This window comes from Lycorma delicatula, chromosome 1 (assembly GCF_047948215.1).
Source record: "Lycorma delicatula isolate Av1 chromosome 1, ASM4794821v1, whole genome shotgun sequence".
Classification (NCBI taxonomy): Eukaryota; Metazoa; Arthropoda; class Insecta; order Hemiptera; family Fulgoridae; genus Lycorma; species Lycorma delicatula.
In genome coordinates, this window is record NC_134455.1 from 368,485,164 (window position 1) to 368,512,327 (window position 27,164).

At 29.8% G+C, this 27,164-nt stretch overlaps 1 protein-coding gene across 1 annotated transcript in view; it reads left to right on the forward strand.

Annotated features, from left to right (window-relative positions):
• Positions 1 to 364: 364 nt before the first annotated feature.
• Cap-D2 (CAP-D2 condensin subunit) overlaps positions 365 to 27,164 on the forward strand; it is a 127,487-nt gene continuing 100,687 nt past the window's right edge. Inside the window, exons 1-5 of the mRNA XM_075354479.1 lie at positions 365 to 512; positions 6,856 to 6,980; positions 12,584 to 12,721; positions 16,368 to 16,549; positions 25,801 to 26,523. Of these exons, the coding sequence (XP_075210594.1) occupies positions 6,863 to 6,980; positions 12,584 to 12,721; positions 16,368 to 16,549; positions 25,801 to 26,523 (1,161 nt within the window). The 5' untranslated portion in view covers positions 365 to 512; positions 6,856 to 6,862. The remainder of the gene's footprint in view (positions 513 to 6,855; positions 6,981 to 12,583; positions 12,722 to 16,367; positions 16,550 to 25,800; positions 26,524 to 27,164) is intronic.

Sequence of the window (27,164 nt, forward strand, 5' to 3'; positions counted from 1 at the left end):
TTAAATTTCGCGCGCATTAAGAGACCGGCATAAAAAGTACAAAGAACAAATAACTAATTTCACTATCAGAAGAATAAAAAAAATCTATTTATCGAATTTAACTACCATATTTTTGTATCATTAACAGTTATAAAATTTTCTTTATTGTTATATTATGTAGTTTTTCGTTTAGTGCTTTCCGTTTTTTTAAAAAAATAGTGCTCTTTTTTATATCTCTAGTAGAAATAATATATTAAATAAACCTTGAAAACAAAGGAAAAAATAAAGATTTTGTTACACATCTCCTAAGCACCGTTTGGAAAAAAAAATTTAACTATTATATTGGCAGTGTTTAAATAATCTAAAAACGAACACAAGGAATAGATTGGCGGGAGAATAGTACCGGTTTTGTGTTATTTTCGTATCGAAATGTATTCCTTAGTAGAATTGTTTTGATTTGAGGAAATGTGTCGTCGTTGAAGACTACATATTAATTTGATTTTTGTGTTTTCTGTAACGCCAAATGCAAGTCGGTGAGCAGGATTTGTTTTTAAATTGCAAAAACAATGATGTAGTTGATTTGTTTTTGTTGCTGTATTTTTAAGATTTCTGATTGGATAGATACTGAGGTTTCCCATAAATTGTATATTTTTCGATTAATTTTTTTTTTTAATTGTGTAAATTGTATTTAATCTTTGATGAGTTAACTTTGGATTTGAGGTTAACTTTTGTTATGAACCCCTATATTTTTTTTTAAATTCTTGCATAAGCAATCACCCTTTCCCGTAAGTAATTGGTTGAAATTGTGGTGTTATTGTGAAGCAGTTAATCAGTGTCTCGTTTCTGTAATTACATACCTGACTATAATTATATAGCTGCTTATTTCCTGTTTACCATGTTATGCCAGTTTTCATAAGTTTAAACATTGTTTATTCTTGCTCATGGGTTTTGTAAACGTGGTTGTTTTGATTTTGCTAAATTTATTTATGGAAGTTGCGATTATTTTGTGCTGTTTTTGTGTAGTCTAAAGCTTATTCAGGTATTCTGAAAAAAAAAATATTTGTGTGAAATATTCTAAGCTATGATTGTAAGGCATAGAAGCTTTCAAGGCCAGTTGTTCTTATATTAATCTACCTAAGTTGCATATAGTATGGGATGTAACTGTCAAGTTACCATATGTCTGGGTGTAAAAAAAACTCAAAAAATGAATAGTCAACAAAAAATTATGTAAACATTTTTTTTTTAAATTATTTAAATTTAAAAAAAAAATTTATGTATGGAATTATTACAATGGTAAATTGTACATTATGATTGTGGTGGTGTGTTATGAAATTGAGTTCAAGTATTATGATCTTGGTAATTTAGAACAAGGAGAACTTAAGATTATCTATCTTTTATGAATATGTTTTATTGGCTTCTACAAATTGCGAGAATGGAATATCATTGAGCCTAGAGAAATGTATTATAAATTAATTTTGTTTAGAAATAAACTTTATTAAAAAGTGTTATGAACCAGATTGAAGAGAAAAATGATATAAGAATAATTTAGTTCCTACTGAAATTTGTATTACACATGTTTTGGTGCTGAAAAAAATTGTTTATAAATAGATTAAATTTCTTGTTTTACATAATTTTGTACGATTAGTAAATAAGAAAGAATAAGACCTTTTTTTTCTTTATTTAACTTGAAAGATGCATTGAAACAATTGTGGCCTCTTATAAGTAAAATATAAATGATCATAAATAAACTGAAGATGATGAGTTAAAAGTATGAAATGAACTTTGCTAGCTTGACATGAGCATTAACCAAAATTGTGTTTAGCTAATACTTTTTTCTGAAAAAGTGACAGATGTTGCAGGCAGCAGGATAATTTTAACACACTGGGTTGGTCTAATGGGGTGAATGTGTCTTCACAAATCAGCTGATTTAGAAGTTGAGAGTCCCAGCGTTCAAGTCCTAGTAAAGTCAGTTATTTTTACATGGATTTGCATACTAGAAACTGACACTGTACAAGACTACACTCATACATATCATCCTCATTCATCCTCTGAAGTATTACCAGAAGCTAAACAGGAAAAAGAAAAGATAATGTTACAATATGGTACAGCAAGGAATTACAAATTTGTTTTTATTTAAATAACTTAATAAAAAAAAAAAAGAAAAGTAATTTGTATATATTTAAAAATATATTATTAGGCATTTTAATATATATATATTTTTTGATTACTTTGCATTATTTCCAAACTTTTAGAATGCATAAAGTTGTAGTTATAAGTTTTTTCTGTTAAAGTGAAACATCCAGGAAATCTCAATTACTGTTTCCTACAATTAATTTTAATTTTCAATGACTAATGGTTTATATTCACAAATTTGAACTGGTCTAGATGCTAGCTAGTTTAAATTACTGATTTTACGTTAAATAAAAATAAGAATATTATTGTACAAATAATGTTGTTTGATTATATACAAGGTTAAAAATGCATGGGATTAATAATTGTATCCAGCACTGTTATGGTGGCTTTGCAAATTAAGAAAATTGAATGAATAGTTGTCAGAAACTAGACTAAAAAAAATAAAAATTATAAATGCTTATAGAAAATAGAGATGTTAAAATTAAATTATCAAAATTAATTTTGATGTAAGACACTTCACTGGGTGAAAAATATTACTAAAATTCTTAACTACTTACAAAAATAGGAGGTTATCAGTTTTACTATACACGTTCTACATTGCTTTTGGCTTTTGCATTACTTGAGTACTGATGTACTAATTAAATTAAAATTTTATCTGTTATTCAGATATATGTAGCTAACTGCTATGATCTGAGTATACTTGTATAAATTTAAAAACTGGCAGCATGGTTATGAGACTTTATCGTACCTTCTAAAAAGTGACACGAGTCCAAACTATCAAATTGAAAAAAGCAAGAATTTCAGCGCAATAAATCTTTGACATAAACATTTTATATACTGTTGAAGATGGTGTTATCGCACAACCACATCTTCATAAATTACTGTTTTAATAAAAAATTATGCATTGATCAAAATATTTAAAAAAAAATATGTATATACATACATATTTTGAGTTGTGTCGTTTTTGTCCAAATAACAAATTTTATTTTGGTTTTGAATTTTTTATAAACTCGGTGGTGATACAAAGGAAAAAAATGATTTTGACAATAAATGAAAGCTATCTTACTACAAGATAGATTTTAACATATTTTTTATTAATAAAAATTGTTCAAAGAATACAAAGGTTATACAAAAACTGCATTAAATATTGGAATTCATCTCCTATGACTTTACTATTAAAGTTTTGTGAACTAAAAGTAATGAACAGCGACTGTAAAAATTACAGTAATACAGAATAGTGTAGTAATACTACAGAAAAATAGTCTCTATCCAGTTTCAGTTAGAGTTATAGAAGTATGAGTAACAGTTCGGGATAATGTTTTTCTCCAACAAACCTCGCAAGTCCTTTTTCTTGTTTTCAGGTGTAGAGGGTCTGTTGCTATACATCGGTACTAAAGTAACTTCAGACATTTGTTTTAGAACTTTCTTCTTCTTTTAGGTTTTTGTTTCCATCTTTTGGATCTTCTTCATACATTTCACCTTCTATGATGTCGTCTTGCACGTAAACCTCCTTATATTGTTCCTTTTCTTCAAAGGTAGTCTTGTACTTTAAAACTAAAGGACTGTCTTTTTCCACTTTTACAATTTTTATGTCATTCATGTAAACCTGTTCTGCTTCAGTTGTAACTTCTATTACTTTTTCTCCTTGCTGTATTTTAATCTTCGTTGGTCTTGTGATTGTAGCATTTCTTCTAATTTGGTCCTACAGATCCTTGAAATTAATAAAATCAGAATGACTTAGTTCAACCACTTTATAGGGATTTCCAGTTTTTTTTTGCAGTTCTTATAAGGGTAACTTAATGCCGCGGTTGATAAATGGGTCCAGATTTCAAAGCCTTTTTCACTTTTTTTTTGATCATAGAATGCGCGCTGTCTCCCTCGTTCTGGCTGTGACCCTTTATTAAAAAATTGTGTGAGATTTTATTGGGTACTACTCCACAGCATACAAATACATGGCAAATAAGAACTTGTTCTTTTCTTGTCCTCCACAGTTGTCAGAGTAAAAAATAAATTCCACATCTTCATTGACATTGGTCGTTTTACTCTCAATGTATTTTAAAATACACGAAGCACTTTCAATTTTTAACTCACAAACAGTTAAGTTAAAAACATTTAATTTTGATTTATAATACATAAGGGAAACTTCCCCCTTTGGGTAAGGTAAGACTGCTTGGAGGTCGTAGCAGGCAACCACAACATTGTCACCTACTTTTTTCTTGTCAGCTTCTTTCTGAATTCTTGAAAGGTTTTTTCTATGATGTGCTTTTCATATTGTTCAATAATACCCTCCTTGTCAGCCCCTTCTGTTGTCTTAAATGAATGGCAGAGTTCGCACTGATCTTTCTTAGGAGTAAACATTGAAATATTGAACTCCTCGTTAAATATTTTATGATACATAACGTAATTGCCATATGGGCGTTGTTCTTGTTGACAATCCTTTTGATAGTCACGGTGCAAATCGGCTATTGTTTTGCCACCTTCAATATAGTCTCTAGTCGTGTTTTCCCTCAAGTAGTGGCTCTCTATTTTTGGGATTGATTCTATGTGTTTTCTAATTTCTTCTTTAATCATTACATCAAGCGTTTTGTGTTTGTAATGTTTACCATGAAGATCTTCCATAACAAATCCACCTGCTAACTTTTTGTCTATGACAGTTTGTATGGGCCTGTCTGTAATATCGAGTGTATTTTTAAAAAATTGTTTGCAAACTCTAACGCGTTTATTGTCAACCTGGAAGTAAAATGCGTTGTTTAGTTTTGTGTATCTGTAAATTGGTGTAATAGATTGCATATGAGATGCAATAAAGTCACATTGACGTGACAGATCTTGTAATGGCCAGAAATTCTTAAAAATTTCTTGACGTAACTCATGGGTTATGTTTTGTGAACATTTCAACTTACATCGATCATCACAAGGAGGTTTCAGACTTTTCTCTGGGACCTCTTTCTTAGATTTTGACATAGAAGTATAGGCCTGGCCAGAATTTTTCAATAGCTTACTTTTATTTTTCACCCATTTATTTTTATCAGATACTCTTTTTCTTCCTCTTTTTCTAGAAAATCTATATTAAAACTTTCATTTTGATCATTATTGCTCTCGTTAGTACTAACTGAACTATTTAAAACATATTCTTCTCTTTTTTCTTGGCTTGATACGTGTGCTATTTTTCTTTCATAACGAAAGACAGGCTTTGCCTTTGTACACTCTGGTTCATAATTGAGATCTGCGTCCGAATTGTCAAAACTGGTGTACTCCTTATTGCTACTGTTAATTATTCAAACAAATTTTTTTTTATTTGTGGTTGAAGAAATGCCACCATTTGTTGTTGATGTTAAATCGAGACGTGTAACATGTGGTTCTGTTAAACTATTGAGTTTATTTTCCTCAGAAGGAACAACTACAGCATCAGTCTTTTCTGTGTTTGGTACAACTATTCTCCATTCTGTTTTTGAAATTCCTCCATTTTCTATTGTCTGTGACAGTGGATTTCCAATAACAGATTGTTTGGTTAACTTTACTGCAAGTTCTGTACGTTTCGTAGCCATTATTATTAGTAAAGCTAACTTTAATGGTTTTGCTAAGCAATAGTCTTGTAATAATTATATATTTATATGGAAAACCGTCATAACTCAAAATAAAACTTGTGAATAAAATCAGTATGCGATATAATTTTACATTATTTAAGAACTAAAGTGTCACAACTGGAAGTAGTACTATGTTTCTATTAACTCACGATGAAAATGTGAAGTTTATTATGCAGTAAAGTGTCACAACTCTAAAAGTGATGTTTTTCCAGAAAAATCACAAAACAATCCTAAATAATGTCACAACTCAAAAAATGTCGTTTTTCCAGAGGAACTTGACATCCCTACTTCACAGAGTCCAGGACACTACTAACAAGTGTCGGATTTCTAGAGAAATGGTGCCACAAATCTAGAAAAAGAAAACTGACACTAGTGCTATCTAGCGGAAAGCCGGCGAGTTTTGAGATGTGTCGCTTTTGATTATAAAACTACATGTCATTTGGGATCGTTTAAGGGAAAAAAGTGAAATTTTAAATATTTTGACTTGTGTCACTTTTCTTTAGAAGGTACGTTATCATCTTTGTTTAATTGCACCATGGTTAAAGGAGAAAGGGGAACTATTTTAACCACTTTCATAAAAATTGTGTGATTCGTACCCCATTTACACAAGTCAGCATAGTAAATTTGGTATTAATGTAGTAGGTGGTCTGCCACTGTTGTTAATTCTGAGATGGTGCCACTGAAACGCTGTATTGATATAAGAAAATAAATAAATAAAATTATAAATATAATTTAACCAAACTTAACCTATGCCTGTTTTGCTCGCTAGTCAAGGCTAGTGAGTGAAGTAAGTGTAGGTTAAGTTTGGTTAGATTATATTTATAATTTTATTTATTTATTTTCATATTTGAATATAGAATTTCTGTGGCGCCATCTAAGAACTAACTAACTACAGAGGTAGATCGCTTACAACAGTAATACCCAAATTTTATTATTATATATTCATTTATTACAGTGATTTTAAGTAAAATAAATGTCAGACGTAATAAAAAAAAAATCACACCTAGTTTTTTGTGTTTATAAATTTGGGGACTTTTGAAAAAATGTATAAAAACTAGCCATTCAAGATATTTACCTATCACAATAATATTAATTTTAATTTTCAAATCCATATAGTAAAAATTATAGAATTATTGTAATTTGGTGATTTTTCTTACAGTTACATCATGTGTGATTTTGAATTTGTTATACCATTGAAGAAGGATGATCTTCAAGTGTCAGTTGAAGGTCAATATTTTGTTGCTGAAGTTTTGCCTGTAGATACAATTCATGAAAAACTAAGAGGTATTTTGTAGATCAGTTAATATAACAGTTTTAGATATGTTTTTGGAGTAACCAAATTTGGGTATCTTGATCACAGTTGAGGTAGAAAAAAAATTTACAAACCATTTTCTAAATATATGAAAATGTGATTTCTGAATATCTTTTTGAATTACTTTGTAGCTGTTGTTTAATATTGTTAATGGGGCCTGCTTGAAGTAGTTATGAACTATAGTATATGATTAAATTTTACATTTGAAATGTATTATATCTATTTTGTTTAGTGTAGTGGTTTTGTCAAATTTAGATTATTTTTGTTTCATGGATGCCAAGATTATTTTATTATGATACCAGCTGATATGAAGTAGTTGGTTGAGAGGCTTATTATTTTAAACAGTGGTATTCAGAGATCAAGCCATGGCAATCAGACAGAATGATTGTTATTCTGAATAATATTGTGCATCCACTTAAAATATCAGGAATCTTTCATCTCTATAGTTCAGCAGGTAGGAAAGGGGAAGCTTGTATGGCCAACACAGAACACCATCAATAGAGATTCCAAGATAGATCAGATGAATCAATTTAATCCAGAGGGACTAGGTGCTTCATTACTGTCCATCCTGATCAAACTTTTGTCTTTGGCCACTTGTGGCAAGCCAAAACATTTCTCTCAGGCTTCTGATTCTAGCTGCTAAACAACAAATTGAAAAATCCTTTCAAGAACTGTTCTGAAGTTTTTTTCTGGTCTAGTCATTGCTGTTGTCAATTTTGGGGTGGGAGTCATGGACAGAATATTTCAGAACTTATTTAATTTTTGTCATTCTGCCTTAGTCGCTACTACTAATCCTTACAGCTGGCATTATAAATATCCTTTTTCAGGGTTACCAACATTCAGGATGATATGGAAGATTTTAAATTTCATTTTCATTTTGCTTGTTGAGTTAGTAGTTGTTATGTGCTGTGTGTAAATTTAACACGTTATATTTTTGCATTTGTTGATGAATTTATCATTCCTCAGTGCATTGCAGCAGTTTGCACAGTCATTGCAGTTATAATAATTTATGCTTGGGTTGTGTTTATCTGTGTTTCATTGGTTTATTATATGATTTTGTTATTGGTTTTGAAAACAACCATTGTTCCCGAAAATGTTGATGAATTTATATAAATGTTGTCTTATTTCCATTATCATTAAGTATTTTTTGTTGCAGAATTTTTTTTTTTATTATGCAGTTGTTGATAGATGATAGTATTGCTCATCAAAGTTTTAGAAAGTATTAATGCACAGATGTGCTATACTTCTGTTTGTATGTCTGAAGTAGTATTGGTACTGCTAATAGTACAAGGGAGGGGTTGGTGTAAAATGAAAGGATATTATATATAGCAAGAAGCAACTTGCTGGTTTAGCAATTCATCCCCGCTCTGCATGTTAACTGAGCTTTCTAAACTTTGAAAGAAATAATTGTGTTGTATTCAGTTCTTTATTAGGATTATCTGCGGATATGGGTGACATTTTAAGTTCTGTAACAATTACATTGTCCTAAAAAGATGATTTGAAGATATTTTTAATTTTTTGTTATCATTTACTTAGTACTGTTTTGTTGTAGTATAATGATCTATAGCCTGATATTTAGATTATTTTCTTGTAAAAATTCAATAAAATTATTTGGAAAACATAGGAAAAAGATATACATATACGAGGGTTATTTATTTTTTTAAGGTCCGATCGGTCACGAAATTAAAACCACAGTGAAAATAAAAAAGTTTTTATTTGTAAGAAGTACATACATAGTTATGCTATTTCTCTACATAGTCACCACTCCGATTTAGACATTTGTCGTAGCGTGGTACCAACTTTCCAATACCCTTGTCATAGAACGGAGCCGCCTGTGTTTTCAGCCATGTTTCTGTGCCAAAATGTTGACCTCCTAGTCAACATTTCATGGAAGCAAAGAGGTGAAAATCTGATGGAGCCAAGTCCGTGCTGTATGGTGAGTGATCAAACACTCCCAATGAAAACACTGCAGGAGCTTGGTTGTTACAGCTGCAGTGTGCGTCCGAGGATTGTCATGGAGAAAGACAATGCCTAATGACAACACTCCTCTCCGCTTATTCTTAATCACCCAATTGTATTCTTTGTTTTTTAACCAATCATAAGGTGATAGTAATTCTAATCATTATCGGGCACAAAATTCCAACCAATCATATTCATTTTTTTTTAATCAATCATAAGGTGAGAATAATTCTTACCATCATCATGAACGAAATTCCAACCAATCGTATTCTTTTTTTTAACCAATCATAAGGTGAGTGTAATTCTTATCATTATCGAGCACAAAATTTCAATCAATCGTATTCTTTGTTTTTTAACCAATCATAAGGTGATAGTAATTCTAATCATTATCGGGCACAAAATTCCAACCAATCGTATTCGTTGTTTTTTAACCAATTATAAGGTGAGACATTCTTATCATTATTGGACACAAAATTTCAACCAATCGTATTCTTTGTTTTTTAACCAGTCATAAGGTGAGAGTAATTCTTATCATTATCAGGCCCGAAATTCTAACCAATCGAATTCTTTGTTTTTTACCCAATCATAAGGTGAGAGTAATTCTTATTATCTGACACAAAATTCCAACCAGTCAGTCGAATTCTTTGTTTTTTAACCAATCATAAGGTGCGAGTACGAGGGTTATTTTTTTAACATTTCATGTGAGCAAAGAGGTGAAAATCGTATGGAGCCAAGTCCGTGCTGTATGTGGGTGATCAAACACTTCCCAACGAAAACTCTGCTGGAGCTTCTTTGTTACAGCTGTAGTGTGTGGCCGAGGATTGTCATGGAGAAAGACAATGCCTAATGACAACATTCCTCTCCGCTTATTCTTATTCAAATAGAATAAGCGGAGGATAAAATGCTGGCTAGGTGGACAACATTTTGGCACAGACATCGAGCTGCAGACGAGCTTAGAAACATGGCTGAAATACAGGCAGCTTCGTTCTATGACAAGGGTATTGGAAACTTGGTACCATGCTATGACAAATGTCTAAATCGGAGTGGTAACTATATAGGGAAATAGCTTAACTATGTAAGTACTTGTTACAAATAAACAATTTTTTATTTTTTTACAGTGGTTTTAATTTCGTGACCGATTGGACCTTGAAAAAAAAACTCTCGTATATCTTTTGCCTATATATTTATAAAGATTTTGTTGTTTGTTCATACCTCGATCAGAATATTGAGGAACTAACAATTAAAAATGTTTATATAAATATATTTATTAATTTAAGAGTGTAGACGCAAATCAATAAAAATAATAATATAATGATAAATGTCAATAATAATGATAAATGTCAATAATAATAATAATAAATTAATACAAAATAGAATTCCCAGTAAGGGCAGGATGTGCTTAAAGGTAGTTAGATCATAAAAAAATGAATACAGACCCATTGATAAAAGACATTATAATGACTGCTAAAATTAACACCTAATACTGCACTAATAACAAGAGAAGATTAGACCAATTTAAGGTTCATACAATTCCATTCACTGCAAATACTCTTCTTGTTTACAATAGAACTACCCTAACAATTTAATACTTTATCCCTTTCACTAATTGTCTGTTAGTAACTCACTGAATAACTTCCTACAGTTAGTTACTCACTGTCCACACCGGAATGCTTATGACATCACTTCACACATTGTTACTGTATGTTGACTGATAAGATGTCAGACACCTAATCTCGCTTCTTACTGCTATTGACTGTCCCATTGGTCCAACCAGTGTTTATATACCCTAACCTGCAGAACCGGCTGTATTCCTTAACTGTTAAAGCATGATAATTGTCATCTGCACCCTTATATTTTTCTGTAAATTCCTACTCTGGTCTGGTAACTTTTTTCATCGAATAACAGCTGTTGGAGGTGTGCCATTGACAATATTACAAAAAACGATTGTTAAACAGATCTGCCTGTTTGCCTGGGAAAAGGATTCTTCTGGGTTCCTTTCATTGTTGTTTTCTTGTACTTTCTTCGTAATTTGAAGGAATATGTTACTCTGGTTGGCTATACTGGTCTTGTTACAGTATGTCAGTATTTGAGAGCCTTTGTTCATGTTCATTAGGAGTTTTGGATCATTTTCCTTTATTCTTTCTATACTTTTTCAAACTGTAGTTTGCTTATGTTTGGATTTCTCGTGAACAGTATTTTTTTAAGGCCTATTTATATTTTAAATAATAGTCAAATAAACGTTTCTAAAAATTAATTAAAACTCACCTTTAATACATAAAGATAATATTCTTCTAACTCAATATCTTTTCTTCCAAAGATAATATTTTAAATGTTGATATTTCAACATTTGAGGTCTGTACCAAGTGTAGAGTTTATAAGTTGTTAGTTGGAAAACATTGTACTTATTTTACTACTTAATAATGTATTTTTACACTATTTAGTGTGTAGAAAAAGAACTATATCATGTGATTATATATTACGTTCGATACAGTCAAAAATTAAATTAATTTCTGTTGTGATTAAATTATTATTTACAGGGATACAATAGGTTTAGGAATTTGAATGTTGAGTTAATACTCTCCAGTGTATTTTAAGCAGTTTGTTGAGTATAACTTCCATTACAATTAAACGCTGTATTATCGTAATACATATTCTTCATACAGGGTTACATAAGATAAAAATCTATCATGAATATTATTTGGTTCTGGAAATCAATCTGATGTGGAAGCTTTAAGATATCTTTCTTCTTTTGACTGGAGTTGTCAATACAGTAGAAAATATTTTAGCAAGTTATAATTTTTATAAAAGTAGTTAGAAGTACTCATTTTATAAAGTTATGAAACTATTTATTTAATTATTGAAATTCTGCCATAATATTTTCTCTTTATATTAAGTGTTTACACTTATTCTTATACTAGCTGTGCAGTATCTGCTGATGAGATTGTTTAACAGTTAATTGCCTTGAAGTTTTAGTTTTAAATTAGCTTTTTTAAAATGGCTTTGTGGATTGTGTTTTTGAATTTATTTCAATAACTATTACACATTATTTATTCTTTATATTAATAAACTGCTTGATATTCGATTCTTTTGTTAGTATTTCTTAACCAATGAAAATTTAAAAAAGAAGTTAGATTCTACAAAACAAATATTGTTTATAAAGAGCTTTTATTGGGTAAAAGCATAAATAAAAAATTAGTTGCAATTAGTTTTTGATTATAATTGTTGAGCTTATGTAATAGAATGTCCTCTTCAGATGTATTGTTTTATGGATGTATTATTATTATTATTAACTTCAGTACCAAATCTTTGAGACCAATCAAAACTTTGATCTCTGCATATTTGATCAAGTTAGTTTATGAACATTACAAAAATGATAAAGCTGATTAGAAGCCTGTGTATGTATAATTTCATTTTGTTAACTCTTTAATTGATAACAATGTTCTAAAACTTTTCTTTATCAGCTGTATAATAAAAAAAAAAAAATGCTAAAATGTAGTATTTCTCTGATTACATTTTGGTTGACTTAAAGCAAACACATTTACTTTTAAATGAAATTTGCTGTTACGTTTATGATTTATTTTTGCCGATTAATAATTTTATTATGTTTTTTTTCCAGCATGTACTAGTGATTTATTGAATGATGGAAGTTCATTTATTTTAAAACACTTTGATCTATTGTATTCAGTTATTGTAGAGTTTGGTGAATTCGATTGGGAAGATGTACATAAAATTTATGATAAAATAATTGGAAAAAGTAAGCAGTTTTTTTATATTTTATTATTTTGTTTTTAGCTAATAAAAAATAATGTTATTTTTAAAAATTAATTTTAAAATAATTATTAAAACATAATTAAATATTTAAAAATAAATTTATTTGAGATTATAACTTATCTCTTACTATGAGGGTGAATCAAATATAAACAGTCATTTTTTTTAATAAATTTATTGATTAATAATATACACAATTCATACCTCATAATTTTTCTATACAGTATCCTCCACGATCTATACACTTTTGCCAATGATTTGGAGGCGTGAATATTCCTTGTTCGTAAACAGTTTTAGGACATGTCAACAGCCAATAATGTACACGCTCCTTGATGTTTTCATTATTTTCGATTTGCTCCCCTCCAAGTGGTTCCTTCAAGGACGCAAACAAAAATTAGTCACAGGGGGACAAATTTGGACTAGGGAGGGTAATCAAGGGTTTCCCAGTGCATGTTTTCCTATTTAATCTCTCGTTAAAATTGCAGTATGCAGCCTGGTGTTGTCATGGAGAAGAATGACATCACTGATGGGTATAGCCCACTTTTGTTTCGGTAGGTGGTTTTTGTTGACTGTAGCAGCTGGCAATAGTAAGCTGCATTCGTCATTCATTGAATGTGGATAAAATCAATGAGTAAAACTCTCCATGAGTCAAAAAAAAATCGTTGCAAGAACTTTTCTAACTGACAGATGGGTTTTGGCCTTCACTGGGCAGCCCTCATCCTTCCTTCACCAATCCTTACTTGCCATTTTTGACTCCAAACTGTAATGATATACCCCCCATGTCTTATCATATGTGACGATGTGCCTCAGAAAATCGTTTCCTTCTTGCCAAAATCGATTCAAAATTTTCTTCACAGATCTCCAACCTGACCTGATTTTGATTTTCGGTCAACAACCTCAGATCCCATCAAGTACTAATATTTCTAAAGCCAAGACGATCAGTGATAATTGGATTGAGCATTTCTGTAGCTGATACCCACTTCTAATGCGATTTCTTCAATAGTGAACCGGTTATCATCTTCGAAAAGCTCATGTACAGCACAGATGTTGTCAGCTGTGAGAGTTGGTTGACCTTGGGCATCGATCATGACTTTTGTTTTCTATACTTTCTCACTCACCCTTAAATTGTTTGACTCATATATACACTCAGTTCTGGGACAGTGTAGCATCTCTAAACTGTACCTTTAAACGAGTTAAAATTTCTGCGGCTTTAACGCCTTCATTATTTAAAACTTTATGATTATTCAGACGACAGAACCTCATAGCTGTATTGACAACAGAACAGAGCGGAGGAGCTAATCAAGCTGGTTTCGCTTCTCTAATATACTGAATATTAAACCTCCATTTCGCCATCCAGGTTGGAACTGCTTGCTGCTGCATAGAATAGGAAAATTTCTGTTTAAATTTGATTCACCCTCATATCTTGGCATTCATACAACGTTTATATGTTTGGTATACTGCATTCTCTGTTTGTGTTTTACTGTATCCTGCTGCTTTCATACTTTTTTCATCTAATCTCCCACCTTACTTTAGATTTGTAATTTATGTGGATTCCTTTATTTTGGCTCATGTACTGCATTTTCTACTATGCTGTACTATCTTTTTTCGTTATATGGCCAGATCTTCCTAAATCTCATTCTTTTACATATTTTGTTTACATTTATTAATTATTTTTTAATTAGAATTCATTTTTATTATTTGAAGTAAATTAAATCTAATGAGGATAAAATGCATATACAAATGTGAGGTGACAAATTTTTGTAGATTATGTTATACAATAACAATTAAGATGTAAATTAATTGTTTACATATATTAAACCTAGACTGGTTAGTTATTGTATGTCAACTGAACGTTGTAGGTATTGATGTGTAAATATGATGTAGTCACTTAAAAAATTATGATTACATATATTTGTAATTTAATTTTGATATATTTCAATTTTTTTAAATAGATTACTAGTCTATTTATTCTTTTTTTTGGTGGGTGGGAAAATTTGTGAGGATTAGTATTCAGTAAAGATAAAATTATTCTATAAAATTACAAAAAAAAAAAATCAAAACACTTTCTATAATTACTGATTTATATAAAATAAATTTATATAATTATTAATACTGATTTGCATAAAATAAATTTTCAAAATTTTATTTTCGATATCAAATATATATAATTGCTTTTAATTATAATCTGGGCATATCTTCTTTGGTGTTTGCTGCAAATTGCTGTATAACATAAGTGGTTATCATTCCTTTTTTCTTAACATCGTTGAATGCATTTTCTGGCTCCTCCTTGATCTGGAATGGGATTCATTTCCTTCCTGGATTGGTTTCCCAGCACTTTTCAATTGAATTTCTCAACTCAGTTGAGCTGTACTTGATATTTTCTTTTCCTGCCACAGTCTCGTCTACTGCTTATGAAGCTCCAGCATAAAGTTCAACCTAGACATTGGTTTTAATCCTTCTGGGTGTTCTTTAAAATAATTGTGGAAGTAAATCACATAAGAATTCACATATACAGTATTAATCATATTATAAAAAAAAAAAAACATGTCTGTCATCTTCTAATTTTGTGATCAGAGTTCATGTTCTGTTACATCAAATCAAAGGTGTCAGCTGTGCCTTTGGTGGAGTTATATATGACAATTTCAGACTTTCTTACTTTCTCATGTATGGCATAATTATTATGCATTATCGATAACAAGACTTTTTTTACATGGTATGTAGGAAACAAGTTTCTTTTTCAAACAGAAACATAGATGACCCGTTGTATACATTTGAATTTTTTGTCTCTCAGTTCCTTTGGTAACTAGGTTTATTTTTCTTGAGTATTGCGACAACAGTGAATTTCTTTTTGTGAAAAAGTGTTTTGCCAGCTCAATGCTACCAAACCAATTGTCAGTAATTAACTGTTCCACAAAAAAGTCAGCTAATATTATGTTTCTTGAAACAGTCTTTCCCCAGTTGAGTTCTGGCATTAATCATGTAGTTGGTTGCATTATCGCATATCACTATCATTTTTATTGCATATTTATTGGATTTCTATGGAATGTACATGCAAACGGGGCATCTTTCCCGGAATCCCACGAACTGCTTGTCTATCAAGAGGTATGAGCCAGGCCTGTAGTATGCTATACAGTTTTCCATTAAAAAGTTTCATATTTCAGACACTCATGATTGCTCATTAGTTTTTCTCTTCTGATCTCATGCTGTCTGATTATCAAATTGCATGCACTTTACTTAAAATTTAAATTTTCTTTCAAACATAGTTGCTTTGTACATATCACTAGAAAACAGGTCTTATCCCTAGAATAGGTCTTAATGGGCGTTGTAAAATTACATCCAACAATATTTTTAATTGCTGGTTTATTATATTTTCATGAAGAATTAGTGTTTAGTAATTGCTGGAGTATTGATTAACTTGAGAGCAATATTAATTTTTTTATTGTATTTGGTTTTAGTTTTGTATGTTCATTTATTTGTGTGATTTTCAGACGATTAAACTCTCTAATTAATTTTATAAAATCTGCTTTCTAATGTGCTTGCTGTATGCTTATTCATTCCTACATAATACTTTGTAACAATTTTATTTTACATGTTTTATAAGAAAATTAATGAACTTTTTTTCTTCTGATCAGGTATTTCATTACTGTGTAAATTTGTTGAAGAAACTTTTGAAATTGGCTTAAATGATTCAAATTCTCGTATTGAGGCACTTAATATTTTAAAAATGACATTATACATTTATTCACAGTTTTTTTATTGTTATATGAATAAAATGTCAATGAAAACTGAAACAATAACAGCTGGTAATGTTAAGGTAAAAATGACAGTTATTTTTAATTTCATTTATTGATTTAAGTTTTTCTTAGATTTTTAATTGGAGAAACATATTTTTGTTGTAAATTATTTACCATATTTTTGGTCGTTTTAAAAATTTTTTATAGGTGTCTGGAATGCTATTTGCCAATAATGGTTTGCTTTTCTCGTTGGATCTTTATTTTGTTGCTCTATAACAAGGCATTCCACAGTTCTGTATTAATAAGTTTATTTGGATTTATTATTAACTAAACAACTGAATTGCAACATTGCAAAAATAACAGTAAGTAATAAGTGACTAAAAATATTATAAATAACAAAAACCTAATCCTGCTTTATGAATTTTTGCTGAGAAACAAATTGTGGATTCTAATGTATACCAGCTGAACTAGCTTGTCTACAGTAATATACGTATTAATTGGGAAAAGTAAATTTTTTCTTTAAATTTTCATTTTCTTGGTGGACATGGTTTTTTGAAACTGTTTAAGTGCTTTGTTGGGCTCCTGTAAGAGCCTGATTTTGATTATTAGAAACTAGTTGACCACTTTTTGCTCAATTATTACTACTTTGTCTAAGTTCAGGGATAAATTTGGTAGGAGGTACATATAGTTGCTGCTTATATTTATAAAAAAGAATATCCCAAGAAAAGGGCAAAGATTGTTGTTCTTAATGAGCATATGTCTATGACTGTAAGATACATTACTATTGTAGTTAGTGTTGAAAAATCTAGTGTCTAGAATAATTAGTAGAGACAGTGATTTAAGAACATTTTTCCCAAAACAAAAGCACAAATGTGGTGAAAGCATAAAACAATTGTAGGTATATAAAATTCTGCTGGAATAGTAAAATTTATCCGTAGAAGTCAAGTCAAAGAATTGTCAGAGAGATCTATTTACTACTGGTGTCGGCATTGATTCATCATTGGTACTGTGAAAGGCCAGAAAGTCAATGAAAAAGCAGTTGCTAACACCTGCAATGAAGAAAAAAATGTGCTTATTTCAGACATTATGATTGTTGAAGTTGTGATGATTGGAAAGAAGCAGCTGATGGCTAATATTGCACTGCACTTATCCCTAATGTTTGGATACCACTCCCCTTTATAATCTGGTGTTATATGTTCATAACAAGTTTGGAAATATATATATTTTTTATTTGAAATCAGAAGGTTGGTTTCTTAAAGAATTATCTGTTGGTTACACTTTGTAACTGAAATGTATTGAGAGCTAAATATTAAATTTTCAGTTTGACATTTTAAATAATTTTAATATGTTGAATTAACCATTAAATTACTTACTTTTAACTTAAACTAAAAATAAACAAATTATGAGAACTTTCTAAGCGGGAAAAAATGTGAGAATAATTAATGATAACTTATTCTCAGTCTTTTATTTATTAAACGTTTTTTTGACAGAGAAAAAGCACACGTATTTGTGTGTAAACTTCTTTATTTAGTACTAAAACGACACTTTATAGTGCTTTGATTCTGATAAAGTTAGTTGCCTTGGAGAAAAATTACTAGATACTCTGCATCATGGATTGTAGATGCTCATCGATTAATAGAGTTCTTTTCTTAGACTTAGTAAATTTCAATTGGGGAAAAAACTGTTTACATATAAATTTTTTCTTAAACAAAGCGATTATTCTCATGGCAAAAATTCATAACTGAAGGTATTGTCTTTTGTGAATAAAAGTTATTCAAATCTGTATCTTCAAATCTTTGAATAAGATTGATGTCTTACTAAATTAATTAATGCCATTTGTAGATTTTCTTGTGCGTTATTCACTTTTTTTTTTAATGATATGAAAATAATGTAAAATCGGACTCCAAATCATTAACAATTTAAGGTTTTCTTCAAATTCATGTCTAATAATGTTATTTTTCTTCGATATCCTTAAGATTTTTCATTTGAAATAATAGGGCACAATTTAAGATATAGGAAATATTCAAATTTCAGTTGTGTTTCCCATAATTACAATTTAACTTTAAAAGCTTTAATACCAGCATACATGTCGGTGAGAAGTTTACTTTTTCCTTGTACCTCTTTATTGAGAATATTAAAACTGCTAGTTAATGTCAACAAAAAAGTTGTATACTTACTGGCATTAGTTTTTTCTTATCTAGTGGAAAAATAATGATACGTAAAAAAAAGTTACCTTATATTTCATCTTTGGAGTGGGAGTAATTTATGGAATTACAGTGAAAGAAGAAAAATCTTAGAATAATTTTTGCACTATATATTACATTATTCTTTTGTAACTTTTTACTAAAAGTTTGGAGATTGATAATGTTATGAAAACAGTAAACTTTATTTTTGGGTGTGCTCTAAATCATCCAGAATTTGTTGTATTCCTTGAAGAAGTGTAAAGGGAATACAGAGAAATAATTTATAGGAAGCTGAGGTAGTTAAAGTCGAGCTAAATGTGTTAAGTCGAGTTAAAGGTGAGCAAGTCGAGAAGCTATTTTAAAACAGTTGTTTGATTTAATAAATGAAATCATAATTTTTATGACAAAAAAATAAAACCATCAATGAGCTACTTAATGATACACGAGAAACAGATTTAGCATTCTTGTTGACATAACCAGCCATTTAAATATTCTCAATACAGAATTACAAGGAATGAATAAACTTATCACTAACGTGCATGCTTGTATTAAACCTTCTAAAATTAAATTGCAATTATGGGAAACAATTGAAATTAAGAAATTTTGTAATTTCCTACTTGTTAAATTGTGCCCTTTCAAACGAAAAATCTCAATAATATGCAAGAGAATAGCATTATTACAAAGAGAATTTAAAGAAAATTTTTAATGATCTGTAGCCTGATTTTACATTATTTACATTACCGTTATAAATGAATGTGAATAACGCACCAGAATATCTACCAGAAAGAATTTAATAAATAAAATAAAAAGAATAAGTTATTTATTCTAAAGTTTTGTTCCAATTAGAAAGTTTTTATAATTTGTTTATTTTTAGTTTAACATCCGTTAAAAAAGTAAATAATTTAATGGTTAATTCAACATTTTAGAATTATTTAAAAAAATGTCTATCTGAAAATTTAACATTTAGCTATCAATGCATTTGAATTAAGAGTCTAATTAATAGAAATTTCTTACAGGTACCAACCTTTAGATTTAAGATCAAAAACAAATATAAATTAAAATTTTTGTCTTGTTTTGTTATTATTATTTAAGATGTTTTGATAAATATTTAGTTAGTGATTAGGCATCTAAAGAAAATAGGAAAGAAAATTTAACAGAAAGAGTCTCATAAGTGAGAGAATGAGAAAAATATAAGATTGAAAAGATAAAAAGTAAGTATAGAGAACGCCAGAAGGTGGAGGTAGATTACACTCGTGCTAAATAGGGGATAAAAAAGATTTTCACCTTAAAGTTAAGAAAAACTTCAAATCTACTGAATATGATAATGGTTGCATGTGAAAAAAAGTTTCACATGTTTAGCATACAACAAGCCCAATCTTCTTACAATTCCAGCAACATTTTGGTCATCCCTTGCTGTAAGGGTTGGTCATATCAAAAATTGTTTCAGACAAAAGTTTTAGGTAATATTTGGAGGACTAAGATCACTTTAAATCGATTCAATACTGTGCCTATTAAGGGAGGTATGATTTTTTTTGTCTTCGTAACCTCATTTTTTCCACCCCCTGGGCCAGTGGTTGGAGATATCAAAAAACTTTACTTATATATGTTTTAGGCCCTTATCCAAAGAATAGTGGGAACTTTAAACAAATTCGATATTTTACTTAATAAGAAAGTTATAGTGTTTTTTTTTCGAAAAAGCCCCATCATTTCCACTCCCACAGTCTGATTTTGTCCATTAATGAATTTGACTAAGATTTCGGGTCATTATATTTTATGTATCAATTTTAAAGTGATTGGCGCAAAATTAGCAGTTATTGTGTTCATAAGAAAATGAAATATATATATATAACTTTTGAACTGACGGTGGTTTTGGGGTCTGGGTGATGTGAAACGTTAAGATATGTTGAAATTTTCCTGAAGTCATGGTACCCATTACAATAGGTAGCTTTCTTATTAAATCTACCTAGTTGTAAAAAATACAATTGAACATTATGGAAATAGATTTTTTATTAAACCATGTTTGAGACAAACTAAATTTTAAAAGTAAAATTTTCAAATTTATTATAAACTTATGCACATGTGTGCGCGCACACACACACACACACAATGTTACATGTAAGTCAAGGTAAGAAAGAGGGTGGCATCCGTAAATAGGGGTATACAGTGCAATTTATATATATATAAATTTTTTGGAAAATTCAAATAATTCGTTAACATATTGGCCACCGTGCTAACAAAATTTAATATTAAATGAAATATGAACCACCAAAACACAGTAAATAGATAAGTTAAACTTACTGTATTAATTCCAAGATTTGATTTTCATGGGATCCTGCAATTTCAGTTGTTATTAAATCCTATAATTATATTAAAACGTATTTATGATTTGTTAATTTGTCAAAATTGTTTTTTGAAAATTTTGAATTTATTATGGGCGAATACGCATTATACTGGAATATGAAATCCAGTTCTGGACAGCAGAATTTGCATATTCATCCATAATAAATTTCAAGATTTCAAAAACTAACAATTCAAAAATAAATATGTTTTAATATAATTATAGAATTTAATAACAACTGAAGATGTGGGATTCATGAAAATAGCTTCTTGGAATTAATATGGTAAGTTTAACTTATCTATTATATATATTTCATTTAATATTATATGTACACTTTCATTTTGTTATAAAAAATTTTGGCCTGTCAGCTGCTCTGATTATACATTTGGCTCGCATGCAATTTGAATTTGAGACCACTGATGTAGACCATAATTGTGTAAATTATCTAAAAGTGCTTTTTTATGTACTCGTCTTGTTGATAATGGGTTTGAGTTGTTATTTCAAACCATTGAGGACTAGTCCAGCATTAGATGGATTATGGTGTGATGTAGCTAGAGGAGTATAGTGCTAACATTCTGAAAGTATTGACTTATCAAAAGCAACTATTCCTGATTCCTCCTTTCCTTATATATTGTGTTCGAATCCTGTGTGTTTAATAGATGCACATCAGAGGTCAATCCAGATCACAACCTACAGGGTTTGATTAGTATGTTGAGGTGATAATTAGTTTCATCCATCTCAGGCAAAAGCATACGTCGAATTTCAGTCTGATACATTCATATTCTGCTGTTGGCAATTGTTTGAGTTGATCAAGTACTGTGATTTGTGAAAAATTTCATATGGTGATCCAATATTACTTTTAGAAAGGTGTGCTAGAAACTAAAGCCAAACTGTATAAATATTATGGTGAGTCAGCTCCTTTGATTAGAACAGTTTACAAGTGGTTTGATTATTTTTAGAGTTTTTATATGAATCTTAATGTTGAATGTTAGGAATGACATGTTGAAGTTACAGCCAAAGAATATTGAAAAAACCATGATGGACGATAGAACATTGAAAATGTGTGAGCTTGCTAAGATAATTGGCATTTCAAATGAATAGGTTTATCATATTTTACATGATTCTTTACACATGTGAAAACTGTCTGGGAGATGGGTACTGTGTTTGCTCGCACGCAATCAGTCTAAAACATGAATGAGTAAACATTTAAGGTTAGTTCAGAGCTGGTTTAATGTAATCTAGAGGAAATTTTGTGCTGTTCATAAAAGTTGATGAAATATAAACACATTATCACTTCTAATTTAAAACCAGTGAACAGTCAAAACAATTGGTTACAGTCAAGAAATTTGCGCCAAAGAAGCTGAAAACCGTCCCATGATTGGAAACGTGGTGGCCGTGGTCTTTTGGGGTGTCTGTGGCATAATATTTAATGATTTTCTGGAGAAGGGTAAAACAATTATTGGAGAATGTTATGCATCTTTGTTGGATCATGTAAATGAGGAAATAATTTGACGAAAAAGATAGTTTTTTTAATCAACACAATGCATCAGCCCATTCTTTTGCAATTGTGACCATAAAATTGTTCAAATTATGCTACAAATTTATTTCTTTCTCACTCCCTTCTCGCCAGACTTAGAACCTTTACATTATTATTTTATTCTGGATTTGAGGAAGTGATTCTCTAGAAAGAAATTTATCTAAAATGATAAAGCCTAAAATGATCTGCCTCTTTTGAAGACTATGTTAAATCATTGTACACGAATGGTATTGAAAAACTTGCATTGTTGGAATAAGTACATAAGAGGAGATGATATGAAATTTAAAAAAAGTTTCTTGAAAAATTGTTCATTTTTTTCCCTTACACAAAGTTACAAAACACTCCATGTATATTCTCACTCATGTGTTTCAAAGTTGACAGTTCTAAGGTTCAAATCCTAGTAAAGGTAACTTTTATATGGCTTTGAATACTAGATTGTGGATACCAGTTTTCTTTGGTGGTAGGGTTTCAATTAACCACACATCTCAAGAGTGGTCGACCTGAAACTGTACAAGACTACATTTCATTTACATTCGTACATGTCATGCTCATTCATCCTCTGAAATAATACCTTACGGTGGTTCTGGAGGCTAAACAGAAAATAAAGAATATTTTCATTATTTATTACTGTATTATGATATATGTGTTATGTATATATATATATACATATATATATATATATATATATATATATATATATATGTTTATTCATACCTTACCACTAATGTAGGTAGTAGTATTAATTACTGACCATGCATACATTTTTGTCTATTTTTTACTGCTGTTTAATTTATGTTTTCACTTTTCTTCAAAGCTTCATATTATCACCAGTCATACTATCACTATTTTCATACTATCATTATTTTCTAGCAATCGTAACAACAGGAACAAGTAATATTTTATAGCTTAGGCTTTGCTGTACAAAATAAACATAATAAATCGTGCAGTTTAAAAAACCAAGTTGTAACATAGTGAGTAATGTTCTTTTATAGTTTGTTTAATACTACAGTAAGCATCATACGAAAGCTGGTATTTTAGAATTTACAAATCACTTATCTTACTTCAGGCTTATGTCTTTGTTCAAATAACAGCAGGGTAACAATATAAGACATTTTGAATTGCAGAAAGCATTTTAAAAAAAGTCTTGGTGAGTTGCTGTTCCATATAGCATAAACATGAAGATTTCTCTTATGTATATATAGTAAAATAAATAGTTGAAAAATCCTATCATTTCTTGTGGCGCACTGTGCTTTCATATGCACAGTTATATGTGTGTTTAAAACAACATTGCATTTGTCTGTGACGTTTTAGCTGGTGCACAAACATGGACATTGATGTTTTTGCAAATATCAAAATTATATAAATATATCTAAAAATAAGGTCGAGATTTTTTTGGGCAAAAGTTAGTTGATTTTTTTGCACAGAAAAGCCAGTAAATAAAGTAAAAATTGTAATGAAAAACAATTTTAAATGAAAGAAAGTAATGTCCTATTTTCCTTTTAAAACCTTTGTTATTCTAAGTAATTTTTTCTAAGATTTTTTTTAAAGATAAAAATATTTGAGATTGTTTATTTTACTCGGTATATTATATTGTATGGCTTCTGTTAAGCTTCATCTGTTAAGTTTTTGTTATTTCTTTTTTCTTCTTCAGTAATTAAACAGGTGTTTATAAAGTCATGCAACTCACAAGCAAACGGACAAAGCAAACTATATTTAATGACAAGAGTAATTTAATTATATGGTACAGGGAACTAAAGAGACTATATTTTTAATTTTTTTCCACTTACATGTCATAATAAATATTCAAAACATAATAGTCTGCAGGAAGTTAACATGGTCATTGAAAAATTCATGTAACAACTCTATGGTTGAATTGACAGTGTGGCATGTAGTAGTATCATCTTGCTGTAACCAGCTATTTTGCTTTTCAGTTTCAAGGAAGGGCTTGAAATTTTTAATAATTTCTGATTAACATTCTGTAGTTGATGTTTCTGTGAAAAAAATGAGTCCAAGAAATCTGTTGTGAAGTGATGCAGCAAACACCAGCTTTTTGAGAATGTAATGTCTTTCATGATAAATGTGAAGATTCTCAGAACTCCAACTCTATTTTCTGGGCTGTTAATATCCAAAAATATAAAACTATGCCTCACCTTAAGCTGAAGTCTAAAACACGTACACCACCTCAAATTAAATATTTGAACCGTTTACAGTACTGAAGTCGTTTGTTAAATCAGATTCTCTTAGTATTTACGGTACTCAAATTGAATATGGATGCAATTTGGAATTTTTGTAGCCTTGTGAACTACCCCTTACAAAAATACAGCTGTTGAGAAAGTTGCTTGAATAATTTTCCTGGTGAAGATAAAAGTTGCTGATGAATACCATGCTAATTGTCATCATATGATATTGACAGATGCTTATAATCAGCTAAATTTTCTGGTTCATAAAATCTAGTCTCTAAACAAAACATCTGTTTGTTTGGTACAGTATTATGCAAAAATTAGACATAAAAATATTCTGGTGTTCAGTCTGAACTTGAAAACAGCATGCTTGTTGTACCGCTGCATAATTACTGACATAAATGGAGAGATGAAGAGTCACATGATATATGAGATTTGACCTCACCTAGTATGGTGTCAACAAAATATCTGTCTTGCCAGGAATCCTGTAATAAAAAAACTTGTAGGATTGGCACTTTATATATAAACACACTCTATATTTTCAATTTCAATTTTTTATTCATCCTGTTAGTGGTATTATTCTGACCAATTTCATTTGATATGAAATATTTTACAATTTCATTTGATCGGATTTTATATTGCTTGTTTGTTTATCTTTTGAAAATAACTGTGATTATTTACTCATGAAATTCATTTACTTCTTAATTTTATTATTACTTTGATTATTATTTGTTTGATTATTACTTTCTGTCATTGTCTTCAAACCCTTTGTAAATCATTGGCTATCCTGCTTTAATCGTTTAAGAAAAAAAACAATTTGTAAATAAAGATTTAACTGGGCTTTGGTATATTAATCTGAATCTCAATTGAATTATCTCAGAGAAATGGAAATTCAGATATTCTTATAAATTGATATTGTACTTATGTGTTCTTTATCTTTCTGTCCTTCAGTAAACTGGTTTAACGTGTTTATTGATCAGTGATATGAGTGCATTATATTTTGAAAATTTTAAGTTAAAATATCTATACCAGAGTCATAGTAAATTAAGTTTTTTTTTTCTGTATTACAAGTGATGAATTTTTGTGGTTTTAGGGACGCAAAAAGAAAAACAAAAATGATGTACACATAGAAGAGTACTCGTGGGATTGGGAAGATAAACAAAGAAGTGGATTGGTACAGATTCACATTGTTTTGCAGCATCAGCTTAGCAATCTCTGGGATCCTCCTGTTGTAGAAGAAACATTTGTTAATATTATAGCTGACTGCTGTTATAGGGCTCTAGAACAATCGTCTATCTCGTTGGTTAAATGTAAACTACTTAAAGATACTGTTATTAAAATTCTAGGTGTTTTGGTAAAGCAGTATAATCATGGAAAGTCCTTTGTTGTTAAAAGTGTTCAGTTATTGAAAAGATTTGAACATGTTGCAAGTCCATTAGCCGAGGCGGTATTAAAGTACATAGATCAATTGGGTTGTAAGTCGCTGATAAAACATCTTATTGATGAAATTCTTGAGGCATCTGAATTGTTTTCTTCCGTCACTGATAACCACAGTGCAAAATCATTTTCTAGTTTCTTAACAGAAATTGCCGAATCAAATCCAAGTGATGTTGAGCCAGTATTGGACTCTGTACTAACATTTTTAGATTCTGAGATGGCAGCATTACGATCATTGGGGCTTTGTGTTGTGACAGAAGTCCTTTTGGGCTGTCTCAGTGGTGATAATGTTGAAAAGGATATTAAACAGAATAGGGAAAAATGTCTTGAAGTACTGTCTGACCATTTATTGGACATAAATGCTCATGTTCGTGCTAAGGTAATCATATTTTTATTAATAATTTCATTAAATATTGAAATCTAATTGATAAAAACACTTTTTTCATGTGTAGGGATAAATTAAAGAGGATTTAGTTTGTAAATTCTAAATTTGTGTTGTTTAAGTTTTCATTCTATAAATGTAAAAAGGTTGGACTATTTCATTCTGATTTAGATCTAAAAAAAACTTTCAAGTTGACGTGAAACACTATGAATGCTACACATTTTTATCGATGATGAGGTTTTATTACCCTTTAACTATCTGACCTCTTGAAAAACTGATAGTTTTGAAATGTTAAGCTTATTAAATAAGTTTATTGGGTATAATTTTTTATGGTAGTAATGCTTTAAAAATGTTATCTTAAATGTTAGTTAATTGAACTTTTATTGAAACTAATGACATAGGTGATCTAATTACCATTTATTATTAATACAGTGAAATAGTATTCTGTAACAGAATTCCTTAGGTTTCTCTATTAATACAGTGAAATAGTATTCTGTAACAGAATTCCTTAGGTTTCTCTACATTACCATAACTGATTGGCACCTTGGTCCAGGTCAGAGTATTTGTATAGCTCCTGGAAAGAAAACCCCTAGACTTTTCCATAGTTATTCTCTTCAAACCACATAAGTAGCTGATTG